The sequence below is a fragment of the Palaemon carinicauda genome, chromosome 38 (assembly GCF_036898095.1).
Source record: "Palaemon carinicauda isolate YSFRI2023 chromosome 38, ASM3689809v2, whole genome shotgun sequence".
Taxonomy (NCBI): Eukaryota; Metazoa; Arthropoda; class Malacostraca; order Decapoda; family Palaemonidae; genus Palaemon; species Palaemon carinicauda.
The window spans coordinates 10,505,658-10,526,057 of record NC_090762.1 but is presented as its reverse complement, the minus strand read 5'-3'; the positions used below and the strand labels follow the sequence as shown (position 1 = coordinate 10,526,057).

Below are 20,400 nucleotides of genomic sequence, written 5' to 3'. Positions count from 1 at the left end.
ATATCTTCATTACACACATAAAAGATGGAAGATCTTGGAGAACTGAATCTCCAAAGGAAAAAGAATTTTTTTCTAATTCTATTATGTTTTCTTTTCTGATTTCAAGCAAAATGTGGTTTCACAATACAGGCTTTATAATAGAGTATAGAATATGTTTTAACAATAACAGTTATGTTAGAGCCATATGAAATAGATGTTCTATCTTAAATTTTTATACAGTAGAGTTCTCTGATTTTTACTAAATCTTTCGGGAGGGGGAGAGAGGTTTCTTTTTAGTTTGTCATAATGTTCTGAGTTACAAACAAAAAGTAGGTTTATAGCACATAACACTTTCAAGGACTACTGCCTTCTCATGACTAGGCCTTAGCTTCTGCCTAGCAGCTGCTGCTATTGAATCGCAGTAGGGTGCTTTTATCCACATGGAAGAAAGGAAGGGCTTATCCTTCCACAATGTCATAGCGTGTTGGTCCTTAGTTTGTATTTCTTTATCTCCTTTCCTCACTGAGATAGGCTAGATGGCAATAAAATGAGAGAAGTAACAAATGTCATATCTTTTTGGAGTCAAAACATGATGTCCCTAAAGTGGGAGACGTCTCTTTGTTGTCGTCGTCTGCATTGGTCACACTCGGTTGACACACGAGTTTCTGATGAAGGGTTAACTCCAACCGTATTGCAACGACTGTTTGGTACCTTTAACAGTGAGGCAATGTTGACCGAATGCCCCAATTATAATAACTTAAGAAACAGATATCTGTTTGAGGCTCGAGATGGGGATGGCAGGTTCATCCTTCCCAAGATTCTTGGACATGTGTCCTAGTATGCGAGCAGCATTTTTAGATTTATTTCAGAAGCAGGTCTTCTGAAAGCTATTCAACTTTTATAATGACATCTTAACTTTTATAGTTTTAATTGAATATTCTTTAATTTTTATATGAAATAAATGTTATTGGCATCAATAACCTTAGATGTCAGGATGCCAGAAAACTTAAAATCAATCAATCACTGGGCTATTTTTCCTGCTGAAGCCTTTGTGCTTGTAGCATCTTGCTTTTCCAATTAAGGCTGTAATGATAATAATTATTACACTATAGAGTGGAAGAGGAACTTATGACCACTATTGTGCACTGCAAACGGGTCGCCTCAGGCTTGTTTTCTATGATTGACGTTTGCCACGGGAAATGTATAATCGGTTACCTTGACTGAGAACCCTTTGATCATTTACAGCAATTGGAAGCCTTACGATTGTTTGCTGCAATTGGAAGCCTTACGATTGCTGCAATTGGAAACCTTACGATTGTTGCAATTGGAAACCTTGCGATTGTTGCAATTGGAAACCTTACGATTGTTTGCTGCAATTGGAAACCTTACGATTGTTTGCTGCAATTGGAAACCTTATGATCCTTTACCACAATTGGGACCCTTATGATTGCCTATGACAATCGGGGAACTTACAAGTGGTTATCGGGGTTATGAAGATTATAATCAGTTCCCTGGATTGGGAATCATCCAATCGGTAACCCCGTGATCTGAAACAACGATCAGAACTTACTCTTGTGCCTCAAGTGATTGTCACCTGTTCCAGTTACCTGCTCCTTCCCAGTTCTTCTACTGTCTATACGGAGGAAGGAATCACGTAAGCACAGGATGGCCAATAGAGAATGAATTTTAGCACAAGGTGTATTGCCAGTACTTGACTCGTAGGAGACCGAGCACAAGTTCTGCTGTGAGACACCTTATTAGCGTCTCTCATCCTTTTCCTGCTTCAGAACATTCTTGACACCTTTGGGGGCACCATTGTGTGAGATCTACCTATTCACCGATGCTGTGCCTAGACTAAGGTCACCTCTCTCTAGAAACTGATCCATATCTGAATTGTAACCCAAAATAGTGGAAGGCTATGGTAGAGTTGCTATAGTACATTAGTTTGATTTTGCAATATCACGCTAGTAGAGATGTTTTCTATAGCTAGAGCTTCTTCTTACTCTTACCGTGGCTAAATAGCCTTGGAACAGTTACCGTACCTATCTACTTGATTGAAGATGTAAGGTGTAGTATGCTTAGTGTTGTAAATATGAGAGGAAGTTGAGTAGTATACAGAAAATCTCAAAAATTTGTTGGATGTTTAGGTAAAGTAAAAATTATACCTAGAGAAGTATCCAACATTAAGTTATCAGGCCAGTCTTTAAAGGATCATATAATTCTATTGGTATGTCTCGAGGAATGGCTGGCGATTCAATTAACCAATTACCTATCATGCCATCCAGGAATTGTACATTATCATCAGCTTATTTCCACATCCTCATCAGCCTGCAGCAAACTATTAAAAGGTATTTGTTTTATATCTAGTGTTGCTGCAGAAGCTGTTTCCTCACAGTTGATTCAGGACTAGGGCCTTTCATCCTCAGTAGGCACATCTTTGTTAGTGTTGCTGTTCGTTTAGATTCCTTTCACAGAAAAGGTTCTGTAGAATATTTGTTGGTAGAGACTTCAAGTCTGTTGAACCCCCGGGCACTTATCTCTGAGACTTTCAGGCAAGGGGCTGAGGTATAGGAGTCATCAACTACTAGGAAGTGGACATATTTGGACAGCTTTGCCAGCTAGGGAAATCTTGTTTGGGCAGAGTTACACTACGTCACTGTCATACTGGGATTTATATAGATAATTCAGATCATGGTGGTAGACAATCCCTGCAGGAGCCATCATATCCCTCCTTCAGATTGGTGTCTTTTATCTGGATGATTACAGGATCCTTTGGTTGGTGTATGGAGAGCACTTGTCCCTTGTATCTGTTTCTACGGTTTTAAAACCAAACTTCACTTAAACTGCTTTCTGCAGTTGTACCCATCTGTTTTAGTTGTAGAAGCAATACTTGAAGTTTTATATGATCTAGACATATTTCTTTCAAATATAATTGAAGTTTGTCCTTTTTGAACTTTTAGATTATTCTTGATTGTTCCCTTGGGGCCCTAGCGGGAATGATTAATTGATCTATATGACCTACAGTATTCGTAAACTATCCTAATCCTTCTCACTTGAAGATACCTTGTAATGTGTCCTCATTTTCATTGATGTCATATCCTTCCAGAAGCCTTTCATTTTCACGTTGTCCAGTGTAGCCTCAGATAGAGAATTGGAAGTCACTGCAGGTTTAAATGCCATCGCCTGCAATACAGTACCTCTATCACTAACCTTTGTCAGGGAAGGTGGGAAAGTTTTGTTATAATGAACAAAGTGCTGGTAATGAGAAAATTCAATTTTTTTTTTATTTTAAAACTTGTTCTTTTGGATTGCATTATTAGAGTCATTTTGACTATTACCATTATCAAGGATGTATTAGTTTTGACTTTGACAAATATGGAGACTGCCTTTTCAGAAAACCATTCTTTACTCAACTTTAGTGTATGGTAAAGTAGTTGGTTTCTTGATAGCTATCTGAGCATTTGCAATCAAAAGTTTTGTCACTGGTTCATTTCATCATTCCTCCTATAACTTAGATGAACATATCCAAGTATAATTTGTTTTTAGTATCATGTACAGTAGATTTATTGTTCTATGATAGATAATATACAGTAATATGAATTACTATTAAATGTTTGTTCAAATACAAACTATCTTCACTTATGTTGCTTTATTTAAATTACTATAGTTGGAAAATTAACTCCGTAGTATACTTAATTTTGAGACCTCACTAGAGTTTTTGTGTGAAGATTTCAAAGAACAAGTAAATAAAAACTAATATTTTTTATAGTTATAGTGCAGGATTTAGTCCCTGTAGTTTTTGTAAAATGTAATTACAGTGGTATTTTTATAGTTACAACGTATATTGGATATTGAGCTGATCTTATCATTCAGTTATCTGCTGTAGAGAGAAATTTAGCTCAAAGAAAACTATTGTTTGGTATGGTTATGATTATGTTCACCATCACACTGAAAATAGTTGATAAACTTCTACAGATCTTCAATAACCCTTAATGATTAACCAATTCCAGTGCAAGTTATTGTCATTGTAATAATTCAGCTGGGTTACTGGAAAAGGTTTATATTATCATCATTTTTATTATTATCATATTGTTGTAAACTAGTTACTTGAGATCACATGTCGTATACAGACTCATTTGTGTCTAAGTTGTATGGTAAACTGCTTTACTGTAATATAGGTAAAGTATGGTTAGTTAAACTACCTAATGGTGATGTTAACAGGTTGGCTATTGTTGGTGATTTACTTTTTGATGATATTTGTTAATTTAAAATCTGGAATGGTACCTTACAAGAGGTGTGCTTGTGATGATAAAACTATGGTGGAGGTCCTACAAGGATTAACCACTAGAAGTCATCAAAGGCTTTATGGATGGAAAAATCACTTTGATTAAAATAAGTTTTGCCTAAAGAAGCTTTTTCTGTAAAAGCCACAGAGCTGAGTGGGAGTAGCGATTGGGACATTTCAAATGCCAATTAGTGACCAAGTGGTAAAGAAAAAACCAAATCATGTCTTTACAGTGATACCTGCAGCTAGGCTTTAAAAACCATTTCAAAAGGTATTATGGCATACACTCCTCCAAATACCTACTCGAGATACATATTTTTTTTCACAAATGTAAGTTGAAATATCTAAAGAAGTTGGAGGAATTAAGTTTCATATGGTAGCAATGTTTCATAGAGGGTTTTTGTATTGCACAGCTTTGGAAGGTAGGATGACGATAGTAGCTTGACAAGTCAAATTTATGTAGGACATTAGATTAGTTTTGAATCTTTACTCCACTGATCCATATTTTTCAGGAGCTGATGTTGTTGACTGGTTACACCAAAGAGTGGATGGGTTCCAGGATAGACGGGAAGCGCGGAAATATGCTGCGCAGATGCTAAAAGCTGGGTATATAAGGCACACAGTAAATAAGAAAGACTTTTCAGAACAGTGTTATTACGTTTTCGGTGACCTATGTGCTAGTAAGTAATATCTTTTCATTTGTTTCACAAAATACACAGAGTAATTTCATATTATGTATATATTTACCCCCTGATTCCATGTTTGCATGCTGTTTCTCATTTTAAAGTATTGAATATTTGATGTTTTTATATAATTTGGAATTTATTTACTGCCTTATAAATAATTTTTAAATTTAGCCACTAGTACCATGTTTGCATACTCTTGCTTGTCTTGGTTATGGAATATTTGTACTTTTATATTTGATTTTAGAATTTATTTACTAAAAATTAACAAACTTAATACATATAAAAAAGGTAAATTAAAAGAATTAAATCTACAGTCTTGAAACTTCAAGGGTAATTTTTTATCATTTAGTTGTCAAACAAATATTGGTTCCTTAACCAGGAAAGTCAGGCATTAAAACTACTTGTGTAAGTAATAGTGAAGACCTGTGGCCCAATAGAATGAATAATAAGACTAGATCCAGATGGGTATTCAGACAAAACTTGTACCAAAGAGAGAAGTTGAAAGAAAATATTATACTGTATATTATTTTAATCTAACGTTAAAACTCAATGAAGGAAATGCGTTGTAAATTTTAGGTAGGTAATGTTAGTAATACCCCATAGTAAGAGGGATGTCATAAATTCAATTAATTGGATTGCTAGCAAATATATGTAATTACTTTTAAATATTCACATTTCTGTGCGGAAGGATAAATTTATAATGGTAAATTCTGAAAAAAAAAATAATTTAACCTTTTACTCAAAATTATTTGTTTTTTGAATAAAACCTAGAGTTCAAAATGATGAAGAAAAGTTAGGAGTGGAATGAGTTTGCTATGTATTTCATCAAAGCTGAATAATGTTCCTTTCTAAAGTTTTATATGACTTGAGCACAAAGTCAAGCCATTTTCAGTAATAATTAACTAGATAATTTGTTTTATAGGTTTAGCAGGGTTGAAGCTTGGTGAAGACGACACCTTGAGTGAAGCCGATCGGGACACTTTAGCACCGTTACCTCCTCCCTCAGCCTCATCACCTTGGGGTGGACCACATATGCCATATGCTGGTACTTACGTTCCCCCAGCCACTGGCTATGCACCTATGCCCTTCAATTACACAAATGAATCCTATGCATTTAATAGAGATGGTAGCACCAATAGTGGTTCTGGTGAGTATTTTTCGCATTGTAAATTAAGCAATATTTTTGTACATAGATATGCCACCTTTTATACTTGCATACATATACCAAGGCACTTCTCCCAATTTTGGGGGGTAGCCGACATCAACAAATGAAACAAAAACCAAAAAGGGGACCTCTACTCTCTATGCTCCTCCCAGCCTAACAAGGGACTCAACCGAGTTCAGCTGGTACTGCTAGGGTGCCACAGCCCACCCTCCCACATTATCCACCACAGATGAACTTTTATATTTCACCAAAATATATTTAGTGATTTTTCTTTAACAAGTTATTGATTTATAGAAAATTCTTGGTACAGCGATATCTTGAATGTTATTCTATTGCTTGACTAAACATAAGTGTTTATTTTTAAATAAATCATGGCATGTATACAATGTTGAGAATAATATCAGCTTTTGAGTTGAAAGGCATTACCCAAAATTATACATGAGAAACATGTATGATTTAGAGGATACAATATATAATTATTTTTATTAATATATTATTGGGTTCTGTCATCAGGCATAATGTAGGAAAGTAGAAGATAGAAATGCTAAGTCTACAGTTATAGTTAATACCACATATAAAGTGTTCTTGATGAACCATTCAGTATTATTTTTATTATTATTATTATTATTATTATTATTATTATTATTATTATTATTACTTGCTGAGCTACAACTCCAGCTGGAAAAGCAACATGCTATAAGCACATGGGCTCCAACAAGAATAAAATTGCGCATTGAGGAAAGGAAATAAGGAAATAAACTACAAGAGAAGTATTTAACAATTTTAAAAAATGTTTTAAGAATAGTAACATTAAAATAAACCTTTCCCATATAAACTGTAAAAAAAAGAGGAAGAGAGATACGACAGAATAGTGTGCGAGTGTTCTCTCAAGCAAGGGAACTCTAACCCAAGACCATGGTACAGAGGCTATTGCACTACCCAAGACTAGAGAACAATGGTTTGATTTTGGAGTGTCCTTCTCATAGAAGAGCTACTTACCATAGCTCTACCCTTATTAAGAGGAAAGTAGCCACTGAACAATTACAGTACAGTAGCTATACCCTTGAGCGAAGAAGAATTGTTTGGTAATCTTAGTCTTGTCAGGTGTATGAGGACATGGGAGACTATGAAGATTATTCAGTGTATGTGTTGGCAAAAGGAAAATGAGCCATAACCATAAAGAAGGATCCGATGTAGTACTATCTGGCCAATCGAAGAACCCATAATTCTAGTGGTAGTATCTAAACGGGTGCCTGGTGCCCTGGCCAACCTACTACCTATCTATTATGTAACATATTTAAAGGGAGATTTGCAAGCAAGGGCTCGAGGCAATGAAGCCCATGTGAGAATTTGGACCTTTTACGTACTGTTTATGTATAAATTGAATTTGAATATAACTGTATTATTACCTCCTCCAAGGAAGTTGGAAGGTTTTACCCCTGCTTGTGTGTTTGTTTATGAACACCTTCCAGGCTACAGTTTTAATCATAGAGTAATGAAACTTGCAGGGATTAACTGTTATGTAAAATCCTGGAAATGATCAAAGTTTGGTGGGTCAAAGGTCAAGGTCAACCAAATGTCCAATTCACGGAATGAGAAATCAGCTTGGACATCGTTGTCACACACGTCAAACTTGGTTTATATTTGAGTTTATGAAAATCCACACCATTTATTACATGTTAAGGTCAAGGTTGAGTTCAAGGTCAAGATCAAGCAAAAGGTCAAATTCCGGTCATCTACCATACGGCCACAATTTTCATTGTAAAGTAACGAAACTTGCAGGGTTTTTGAATTTATATGAAGAGCTGGAAGTGATTAAATTTTGGAATGTCAAGGTCACGGATGAGCAAAATGTCCATATGACGTAATCAGTCATAAATTTTGACGGCCCTGTCACAGAGACTTAAAACCTGGTTCTTATTAGAGTCTATGAACATCCATGCCAATCAATACATGTTAGGGTTAAGGTAGAGTCTAAGGTCAAGGTCAAGCTAAAGGTCAAATTCCGGTCACCAACCATACGGTCACAATTTTAATCTTCATGAAACTTGCACGATTTTAAACTTATGTATAGAGCTAGAAAGGCTTAAATTTTGGAAGGTCAGAGGTTAATGTCCTGGTCGAGCAATATGTCCATATCATGTAATTAGCCATAAGACATCTTTGTCACAGAGACTTCAAACTTGGTTCATATTTGAGTGTGAAAATCCACGCTAAGTAATACATGTTAAGGTCAAAGGTCGAGAAATAAACTGCAATGGTGGAGGTCTGTGATCTCCTGAGTTTCATATGAAATGAGACATTATTATTATTACTGAATTGTTTTTATTACTACTACTAGAAGTTTTGAATGTGCTCATTGTAAAATGTGACGGGAAATTTGTTTTGAATTTAATTTTATCATGCTTTATAGTTTATACTGTGTGATTTGGCACATATAAGAGTTTGGAATCTGAAGTTTCCCACAAACTGAAATGTCCTGTTTTTATCCTTTTAATTTTATTCTGATGAAGTTCTGATTAAACCTTAACCTACAAGATAAGCTTCAGATCCAAATCTGTAATTGGTAGTCTGGCTAATTGACTTGATAATTTATTGAAATGATTCTCTTCAACACAGGAAGCAGTGGTGGAACTCAGAAAAAGGTGGAACGTAAATCTGCTTCTCCAGCTCAAAGTGGGAGTGACAGTGAAGCGAGTCAGCGTAGTGCGCGCCGTCTGGGTAGTGGAGGCGGTTCTGGCAGTGGCAGCGTTGGTGGTAGTGGTGGAGGTGGAGGCGGTAGTGGGACGGCAGGTACGGGGGGAGGTGGCGGCGGTGGAGGTTCGAGTGGCTCCGAGAGATCGACAGCCACGACATTATCTCAGCCACCCCAGCAGCCGCTATTAACGCACCCCATTCTTCAGCACCCAACAGGTGTGCCATCCTCGTATCCCTCGCATACTTCGTTACCTCCTCTTCTTCCCCCTCATCCCCCCCATTTGCATCCAGCAAGCCACCTTCATCCTCCTCCACCTGCATATTCCGTTTTACCCTCATCCGGCCATCCGCATCCGGGTCCACTTTCCCGTACTGTGGAACAAATGAGTCCTGACCTGGCAGCAAGCACAACAAGCTTCAACCTGGCTATGGATAATCCCTGCAACTTTTTTGTTGACTCTGTTTGAAGCATTATTAGTTTGGTTAGTATGTTTTTTGGTTTTTCGTATCTTTCCCCCTGACAAGTTCCATATTTAAAGTGACACCTTTCACTTAAGTGTTTAAGAGTTGGTAAAGTAAGTGTTATTTTTGTTTTGCAGCGAGTGTTGTAGTTGAAGTTTTGTGCATGGTAAAGTAGTTGGTGATTTGATAGCTGTCTGAGCATTTCCAATTTTTTTTTTTACTGCCTCATTACCTCTCCCCCTATAACTTAGAAGAACATATATTCCAAGTATACTTTATTTTTTGATGTCATAAGCAGTAGATTTATTATTCTATGTCAGTTATAATGTGTGTTGCTATAAAATGTCTAGTGAAATATGAATTATCTTTACATTTGGTGCTTTATGTTAAAGTACTGTATTCGGAAAATTAACTCCATAATGTAATATTATTTGTAGACCTTACAGGAGTTTTTATGTGAAGATTACAAAGAACAAGTAAATAAAAACCAGTATTTTTTATAGTTAGTGCAAGATTTAGTCCCTGTAGTTTGTGTAAAATATAATACAGAAGCATTTTTATAGCTACAATGCACATACCAGTATATAAACTGCTCAATGTAAGATTCAGCACATTTGAGTAACCTGATCAAACCACATAATATTGTATATCATTTAGAGAAAAAGGCTAGGTGGGGCCATAATGAATTCGAATTAATTATCGGTTATGAGCATATTGAAAATATAAAAGGAATGATTTTTTTCTCTCCGTTCTTGTTCTCCCATCAAATATGAAGGTTAGATCCATAAGGAGAGACGAATGAGTTATGGAAATGGATAAAATTAACATGTGTCAAGAAAACATCAGTAGATAAATTCCTCTGGTGGATAGTATACCTTAATGTATCAAATCACTGAATCAATTCAGAGATTGTACTGAATCATTTGATGAACTGAGTAATACCACAACATTTACGTGTCTTAAGTGCATTATGGCTAAAGATTCAAGGGTAGCTCTGTAGATTCCAAAACAGTTATGGATTCACTGAATTAGAACAAACGCTATATTTTTTGTCTTAGGATGGAGACACTTTTGATACTGGACGAAGGGTTCAAGGCGTAGAAAATTAGACACTCGGTACCACATGGCAATGGCCAGATATTATGTCTATGCCAAGCATCATTTACTTGGCTGACAACCCACACTAAAAAGAACAAACTTAAGATGCGGTATCGCAGCAATAAATGGGCTCCCCATCACTATGCCATGTGGTGTAAATTCCTCGCAATACAACCATCTTTCTGTAAACAAATGAATGTGAAACTCAGAAGGAAACAGTAGTGGAATAACCTTGTACCTGGGTAATCAAATGTGTTGAATACAGAAATAAAGTATTGATCTTTAATATTTATGGGAAAAATTTAATAAAATTCTTATGGTAGCTAGAGTAGTTGATGTTGAACTATGTTGATATGATTGAGAAGGAAGTGAAAGAGGATATTGTTGGCCATAAAGTTTTAATAAATGAAAAATTTCAAGAACTAGTTAAATCATCAACAGAAGAGGATGATGATGATGGAAAGGAAGGTGAAGAATGAAAGGAGATGGGAACTACCAAAATTTAGTTAAGTGTTGCAACTCTAACAAGATCATAAAGATAAAATTAGGGAAAGTGATCCTGTAGTGGAGTGCAGAATAAGTCATTCATGGAAGAATGGGTCAATTTAGTTGTGTTTCATCTGTACTAAAATGTTGAAGACAAATTTACATTGAAGGTAGTACCTCAATTATACAGGTTATAGTTCCTTGCGAGTAATTGACAGAGGCCCCAAAGCAAGGTTTTAGACCCATGATGTTTATTCTCTAAACCTTTGCATCCAGAAGACAGATCAGCAAGATTCACACTCCCTGTGTGAGAACCATCTGCATCTAATCAATAAACCACAACAGCTAACAAGAGAACGTTAATTTGTTTTTTTTCTTGCGTTTATTACAAATGATTGTACAGGATTCAAAAGCATCTGGATGCAAGATATGTTTGGGTTGATAAAGATGTTCATAAGCAATTTCTTTTATGAAGTATGACAGGGATGTTTGGCCTCATCCCAAGGATTACTTCTGATCCTTAGCATTTTTTCAAGTCAAATTTAGAAGGTTGCTAACACGTCTACTAACATTTCTGCAATCGATTCATAATCCTAGGAATATAAGTAGGTTTTATTTGACTTGATTTATTTTTAATGTTTTATTTGTATTCTAGTAGAATACAGTCTGTAGATCCATAGTTCTTTGTCTGCCCATTTTTTTTCCGATTGCCTGGACTTATTGGCAAGTTCTGTTTCCTGTTCATAATTTTTACGGTTAGTCGTTAGGCAATTTTCTTAAATACATATTTTACTGGTGTATTTTTGGTTATTGTATGTTAAAAGCTTGAAAAATACTTGTACTGCAGTTGCTTCAATCAAGATCCTAGCTTTCTGAGGCTTGCTGCATTATCATATGGCTTTCAATTTCTCAAGTTCTTTACATGAAGCACACCTTTACGTTACAACACTTGAAATTTAATCATGAAGATTTATCATAAATTGGATCATTCACAGTTTTACTGGTGGCCGGGAAAAATCCTTTTTGAGCAGTATGCATATGAAATACTGTAGATATTTGCCAAATGCTTCATTATTGAGTAGGTGATCATAGCCACCCTCAACTAAAAGGACTAATTGCTTTTATTAAAAAATGGCTGTAATTCCAGCATATTTTTTTTGTAACAGTCTATATCTTCTGTGACAGGTAAAGAGTATTCATAATGTGTGTATTATATGGCAGTATTCATATGGGTTGTAACCATGTGATCTGATATGATAATTTTCTAAGTTTTATAGTGTGGTCAAATGTGCATGTTCTGAATTAATGAGTTAACTAGGTAAATAAGGACAACAAAATTAAAATAAAATCTCAATGAACATACATATTGTCATTGGAAACTAACATGAACCAGAAAATTTGAGGTTTCTATCTTTGTTGGAGGTTATATTAATGAATTGTTCTATTGATGTGATATTAAATAATTTTGATGTTATGGAAAGATTTCATTGCATATTTTTATTTTAGGCCATGAACATAGGGCAGGCAAACTTCCTGCTGTCAAAGAAATTTTGTTGAATGATCAAGTGAATCTCCACTGCAGGGAATTAGGTTCTATTTATTTAATTATTACACTTTTAAGTTACTACAATGCCTTTGGTTTAGTTTGAAGTGCAAAATCCCATCTGGAGGTTTGTCACAATTATTATAATGATGAATCTTCCTGGCTTGCTTAGAAAGTTAAAGCTCTATATGTATAAATATGTGTACAGTATTGTACCTAAGTGTACAAGATTAATCTGTTCCAGGAGAAAGCTCATAACCCAAAATCCTTGTAAACCAAAACTGTTTTTGCCCCCCAAAAAAATAAAGGGAGTTCACTCGATGCTCTCCACACATCCATAAATACACAAATACAGTACACTCATTTGTAAAGGTTTGTAATGTTATATAAAGAGCAAATTATATCCCTTAACATGAAAAATTAGCACAAAATAATTCACAATAACAAAAAGTATTGACACATTAACTCGCACTTTACGTATAAGGCGAGTCCTAGCTGGCAGATGAGACGAGAGTGGAAGAGCGAGTTACTGCTTGATTCTCCCTCCATGAGTACTTTGGGTAAACTATCAAGAGTTCTCTTTCACCATCACCAACAGAATCACTTGGTTTATGCTTTAATGACAGTCGTCTTTTTTTACATTCACTTTTCACAAGGCAACTAGAGACGACTTTTTTCCTTTTACGTTAAAAGGACATGAAAAAGGGGTAGAATTTACATTATTATTTAAACTCTGCGTGTGTGGCTTATGAGTGCCTCATGACCGATATTGTGCTATTCTTGTTAGTACTTGTCTACAAAAAATGGCATTCAGATGAAAATTTTTGCTTGCAGACTCATGCAATGCTCTTACACCAAATGAAATTTAGTGCTCTTATTCTGAGGTACTTGAGATTGATTGTGAATATTAAGAAAACCTTGTCTATTAAACAAATTTTTAACCATTATTAGATCTATTTTTTTGGCTTCATACAACAAATGTAAAGGTCATTTTTATAAAGATAGACTGAATATGGAAGTACCCCAAACCTATAATTCCCTTACAGATAGCAGTGGTAATAAAGTAATCTCATAAAGCCTCAGTGTAATTAGGTAGGGTTATTGAACTTGTTTGGATTGTACATTGAAGGACGAGTACCTATTGACTTTTAGTTCTAATTAACTCAAAATTTTTTAAACTTAGATATAACTTTCAATACTTGATCTTCAAATGTTGGAAAACTTGAATATACACCATATATTTTAGATATCTAAAAGCATCTTGTGTATCCCAGGAATAATACAAATAGAATGTCGTTGAAGAAATAAGACAAAGATATGCGCTGTTTTTTATAGACAATCTTTTTTTATGTAATCAGAGGTTAGTTTTCATGATTCAAGGTTTTGTGATTTTCAAAATAAAACTACTGTCATTAGTTAGAACTATAAAAAATATTTGTGAATATCAGTGAATTGTGATATGCTTTTTATTTAGTTGAAAATAGTCCTAAAAGTTCTCTTGTATAGCTACACAAGAATTCATTGCATGGATTATAAGAAGTCTGTAAACATGGATGAAAGTGTGTATCCCTTTTCCATGCAAACATGAAATTAGATCTGGATGCTGTCAAAGCAGCGTGAGATACATTTAGCATGACTAGATCCACTATAAGAATTTGAGTGAGTGATTTATTCTTATCACTTGAGGGGTTATTTTATACAGTCTTGCTATAATTAATTGTTTTAGGATCATTACTCTTATGACTAGTTTATTATAAAAAATCTACATGCCAGTCATACGTGTAGATTAATAGGTCATATATTTCTCGCCTTTAGAACCAAAGGGTTTTGAATTAATATACATTGACAGTATTATTAATACTAGCCAAACTACAACCATATTTGGAAAAGTAGTATGACACAAGCTCAAGGGCTGCAACAGAGTAAGCAACCCAGTGCAGAAATTAAACAGATAATATCAGTGACGTTAGAATGTGTCAGTCATATATAAGCTACGAAATGAGATGTCACTTTAACAAAATAATTTGTAAAAGGTTTGAGCTTTTGAAGTTCCACCGATTTAGCCACCTAAGGAAGATCGTTACACAATATGGTCATAGCAGGAATATAACTTCTACCATATTTTGTAGTAATCTACATGTGATATCTCTTGACTGCCTTGCTTAGCCAATATGACTTAAAGACAGGAATTTTGTATAAATCTACAACATATTCAGTTTATTCTGTTAATAATACCCAAGTTATAATAATTTGGGTTAGAAATATCTGTATAATAATCATTCCATTAGGTCTATTTTTTACATTTTAAGATATTTATACATAGAACACTGTTCTGTTGGTTCCATGAGCTGTTCAGTATTATGTCTGCCCGCTCTAACTAGGTGTTGGCATGTGTAAAATTAATAGGGCTATAGCACTACAGATATGATGTTTTTACATTGATTCACTACCTTTTACAATTTATTAGCTGGAAATTCTTATAATTTATTAGCTGGAAATTCTTATTTGTTATCAAAATTCAAGCGCTCGGTATTTCAATATTTGTTTGCCTTTTACATCTAGGGTGTGATTTTGCACTACATAAAACAATGTTTGGTATACTTTACAGACTTGCCCTATGTATTCCTTGTTAGATTGAAATTTTATCATTTAAGGATGTGTTTGATTTCAGATTTTATCAAAGGAAGATGCTTGGTGAATAATGGATAATTATTTAACATTTCAGGTGCTCAAGTATATTATTATATTTTCTATCTGTTAGGGAATAATAGTAGAGAAAAATCATGGTAAGGAAATTTTAATTGTTTCTTTATGATTAGAGTCATTGTGACTTATTTTCATTCTTTTCCAGAGGAAGACATCCAGGGCTATCAGTTTAGCGAACGCAGCTAGTCATGCTCAAGAGGGTTTGGAGTCCCGGAACCCGAGCTTAACCTGTGAAAAGTTACCCACCAGTGTTATAGGTGTGAAGCTGATATTGAATTTTCAAGATACCATTTGAAGCTTTCAAGGTTGCCTCTCCATATTTGTTCTCATGACATTGTGCATTGATGTGCAAGGTACATAAATTTATATTGGGAAATTTTAAAATTTTTAGTACAGTATGTTAAATTTGCAGTATATGGTATGATATACAGTGTATTCAGCATTTAGGTAAGAGGGTACTGAGATACGGAGATTTCTGGAAATAGTTTCTAGAGAATGTGCAAAATTTACAGAAAATTAGTAGGCTTTATAACTGATAACACTGGTAACCTTTATCACTGGCCCATCATGCAAATTGTGCAGAATTAAGGACGGTAATGACAAAGTCGGCTGTTTGTGAACGTGTGACTTGTACATTATATAATTTTAATAGGAAAGTTGCTGGGGGTGTTTTCAGTACGAGAGCCAGAAATGAAATGTAAGATATGGTGCTCCTCTGGCTGCTTTAGTGACCAGTGTTTATAACAAAAAATATAAAAAAAGAAAAATATAACTAAACCAAGTTATGAATACTGTTCATAAACTTTCGTCTATTGTGCCTGTCGAAAGTGAATACTGAAAGGATGTGCATGTTAGCATCATTTTGTCGTTAATACCTGGCAAAGCCTTTGGATTTGTTACAGGTAGGAACATCAGCGTAGTGTCAAAAGGTGAAAGCAGGTTTAAACATGCTAAATAATGCATATTAAAAGTGACTTCCAGGCTTGATATTTTCATAGATTCTTATGCAATAATTTCAGTGGCAGCCATTTTTGAAGGGAGTAGATTTGAGACTTGTTCTGACTCCTGTTTATGCAAGTTTGTATTAGCATTTTTTTTAAATGTGTTGTACAGTTTATATTACAAAAGTTGTGGAGTCAGAACCCCCTGCGCCTCTTTCTCAAAGATGCACTAAGGCTCTTTGAAAGCAGTGACGAGCCTTACTCAAAACTGAGCCTTCATGAAGACCTCTTCAGAGCCTTTTAATTACTGAAGCTCATTTTTGTGATATGATAATCAGACTCTGTTGGGTCCATCAGAGGGAGTTCCTTGTGCGTTTTTCTGTGAATCAAAGTGACACGTCATTAGGTACCATATATTGTCTTGATCCTCGTTTTGTTGTAATATACAAAATAATTGTGGATGGTGGAAATTAAGGCCTCAGACATTATGACTGTCAAAGGATGCATAGCCTCTGCTTTGGGGTTTGGTGCCGTAGCAGTGGCTATAACCGTGTGTAGTGTTTTCAATACTTTCTAAAGATGCAGCTGTGCATTGATTTATTCATTGCCAGGTATTGGTCTTCAGAAGGAAAATACTTGAAACTTATTGTGGTAAAATATGAATTTAAAAAGACATTCACTATTCAACATTTAATCAAATTTGGAAATGCTATTTAAATTGTACGTACAGTAATGGTATTTTAAGAGTGAGGCATAGATCTGGCATGCAGTTCACTAAGGTGGACTATATCTTAAACAGATTCCATGAGTAAATTCGTTGAATATTACATTTTAATGAACCAAGTACGAAGATACAAAAGGATTTTTATTTTCAGTTAACTGTATGGTTAGTCGGTATTATTTTTTAAACGACTTATTAGATCAATTATTTTTATTTCATTCATATTTGGGCTGTCTTACATTTCAGGTCATTTTTTATACTTCCATTACTGAATGAAATATTACCTGTGATAAAATATTTGAACAGTATTGTGTCTGGAAGTATAATTTACATCGGGCAGAATACTGCTAAGATGGAAAATACACTTGAATCTTGCTGAGTTCATGTAGCATCTTGTGACTTCTTTAATCTCCTCTTTCACACCCTTCCCTAAAAAGCTGCAAGTGGCATATCCAGCTTCCCCCCGTTCAGGTTGCTTGATGACTTATGCATGAGCAGCATATTATGTGAATTGTCACTGATTGATTCCTGTTTTTTCTGCAAAGCTTGGAGCTACATGTTATATGATGCCAGTTCAGGTGAATTTCTGGCTTGATAGAGTATTTTGCTCTTGGTTTGTTTTTTCTTTCTTCATTTTTGTCAAGTTACAACTAGTAAATTCCTATCTACAGAAATACTTGTGGTTGATAAGTTCCTATTTTTCCCTTTATATGATGAATTTTGGCAGAGATTCACTCCTCTTAAAGATGCACAAATGCGGTTACACGATTAAAGGGAACTTTGTATGCTGAAACAAGATGTACGTATATATATTTTTGTTTGCAATCTAACTTTGGTAATGTAAGGAATTGCCCCTTTTCTATAGCAGCTATGATTTATCATTTTTTTTTAACAGCTTACAAAACAGGTAAGATTTTCTTCATGCTAATGGGCTGGAAGTCACCATATCTTGTATATATTCAATATACTGTATACTGTAGTGTTATAAAATTACCAAAGTGTCTTCATTGCAGCCTGTGATGCATTGCCAAATACAGGGTTTTGGGTTCTCTTAAGTTCATTATTCATCTCTGCCATTTAATTGTGATTTTCTGTTCCGTAAAATTCAAAGTTTAAATATGGAAGAAAGGTTTTTTTCTTCAGGCCAGTTTACCACGATGTTTTTCTTGTCATTGGTTAATGTTTAACTGGACTTTTAGATGTACAGTACAGTAACTCTTAATTTTTTTTCATTGTTCATAGATTTTTGTGAATACAAGCATGAACAGCTTCCAAAACTTGAAAGAGGCCAAAGTCATTATAACCGTCAAAGATACAACATAGATATTTTCTTATGAAACACTGGCTTGTGAACATGCTGTATACTATAACTCAAATTGTTTGATAAAAAAATTGCACCATACTACCTGCATATTACCTGCAAAACAGGAGACATGAAAGCAAGTGAATGTTTCATTTTAAGACTGAAAATCATCTTTGAAAGATTTTTTTTAAGCCAGTTGTTACATTTGTTGTGTAAATGAGTCTCCTCCTTTCGTTTTGCTTCGTATAATGGATTATGCTCGATGGGATCCAATCTGGTTCTTATTATTGTAAGTCATAGAGGTCAAATATACTACTTGAACATGGAATTAGTTTTATTTCGTAACCTCGACATTAGCTGTTCCTAAACTTGGTTTATTATCATTTTTATGAAAAATCCCTGATGTTTGTAATGTTTCTCAGGTGCTAACAAGGAATGATGGGAGAAGGATAGGTGGTGGTGGTGGTGGGGGGGTTGGTGGTGAGTAGCTGTAGTGAACGACATCTCGTAGTAACGAGGGATTTTGAGGAGGGAGAAGTCTAATTGGAAAGGGATCTCTGGTAGTGGTATCACTCGCCCCAGTTTTAATAGGGGTGAGCCAGCTGGGTATATTCCTGGCATACCATGCAACTTTTTTTCTCTGGTATATTTAGCAGTATTTATACCTTTCAAATGGTGCTTTAAGGAGCATTTCACGGAGCGACACAGGTTGAGCCCAGAAATAGATATTTCCTTCGTCAAAATCCCTTATATGTTGTCTACCCAAAACAAAAAATTTCCATTTTCTTTGTTTGTAATAGGTGTACCCTACTAGTAAGTATTAAGCCAACCTGGTAATTATCTCAATGTGGGTACACTATAATTCCTTTGTCTTTAAAGTTTCTCCTCATACTTGTGAGATTCAGACCATTGTTTGCCCCAGCTTCATAGTATGGTTTTCTCTGATCTAACTTCTTTACAGATTAACAGAGGATGTCTTTTTCTTGCCTGTAAACACTTCATCAAGGGTCTTACTGCCTGCCAATTGTTATCCTTATCAGGTAAGTATAGAAATAATTTCATTAAAATTAAATTTTTTGTATTTTGCAGGTTTTTTTTTTCAGGAAATTTGGTACATGATGCTGTTATGCATTTTTTTTTTGTAACTTTTTGTTGTTTTTCCCTTAGAAACCATAAAATATATTTTAGAAACCATAAAATATATTTTTGTAATTTTTCAAGGAACATGAATGATAATCCCTAAATAGCTCCCTTAGGAACATATTTCCTGATTGGTTTCTTAAGCCCCAAAGACAAGCCATAAGGTAAAATTGTTCCTTAATCGAAATACAAACCACGCTATTTAATTAGGGTATTACTTTCGGCGTAGCTGAAACGACGAGTCATTAGATTTTTAACGAGGGTTTACTACCCTCTCGCTAGTTAGCGAGGGGGTAGGGAGGGGTAGCTAGCTACCCTTCCCCCCCTCACACACCGGTGAATAGCTCACTTTGCTTTTGGCTTGGATGATGAACAGACGTGTCTGCTCACACCCTCGCTTATTGACAGCCTTAATTTTTTGCTTTTTCTTTACAGTGTATGTTTGGAAGTTGGCCTTTACCATTATGCGGAAGTGCCCCGGATTACCTGACCGCTCTTGTGGCACTTATATGTCGGCGGTCGAAACAGACCCTCGCACCTTATGTCTGTTCTGCAGGGGCCAACGGTGTGACAGAGACAAAGTATGCAGTGAGTGTAGGGAGTGGTCTACCTCCCAGTGGGAGAGGTTTTCCCGGAGCCGGAAGAAGAAGTCCAAAAGGGATCTTTCTCTTTCAAGGGTTTCCTTGAAGAAAGAAAAATCCAGGGACTCTTCTTCCGTAGCCCGAACCTCCTTCGAAGCTCCCGCTCGAGCGGCCTCTTCCGAGAGACCGTCGAGTGGTAGCATAGGCCGTTCTTTTGGTGACCGACCTCGGGGTTCGGGAGAGGGAGTTGACTCCCATAGCGAGGCAGCTCCTCCTCCTCCCTCGGGGGAGGATTTATCATTTAACTCTGTGAATAATGATGATCTGTTGAAGCTTTGGGCTTCCTTGGGGCTTAAGGGCTTGCCCTCCAGGGAAGCCCTGTTTGACTTAATCCAGTTGGTGGCTGCTGTCAAACAGCCGCCGGTGATAGCGGAGGTTGACCCTCTGTCTATCGTCGACGTTGTTGTGGCAGGGGCCTCCGACGAGTTGGGTCAAACCCCTGCCTTGGTTCCCGATGCAGCTGAAGGCTTAGTTCCTCCCTCCGAACATCCTTCGAGGGAGGAGCTAAGTCCTACGGTCTCTCCTGCAGGTAATTCTCCCCCTTGAG

At 35.7% G+C, this 20,400-nt stretch overlaps 1 protein-coding gene across 2 annotated transcripts in view; it reads left to right on the top strand.

The window, feature by feature from the left end:
* The window catches only part of dsh (Segment polarity protein dishevelled), a 77,023-nt gene extending 58,623 nt beyond the window's left edge, over window positions 1–18,400 (top strand). For both annotated transcript variants that reach the window (XM_068361881.1, XM_068361882.1), the window contains exons 12-15: window positions 4,777–4,944; window positions 5,873–6,097; window positions 8,735–9,294; window positions 15,253–18,400. In XM_068361881.1, coding sequence (XP_068217982.1) covers window positions 4,777–4,944; window positions 5,873–6,097; window positions 8,735–9,279 — 938 coding nt within the window. In that variant the 3' untranslated portion in view covers window positions 9,280–9,294; window positions 15,253–18,400. The remainder of the gene's footprint in view (window positions 1–4,776; window positions 4,945–5,872; window positions 6,098–8,734; window positions 9,295–15,252) is intronic.
* The last annotated feature ends 2,000 nt before the right edge of the window (window positions 18,401–20,400 follow it).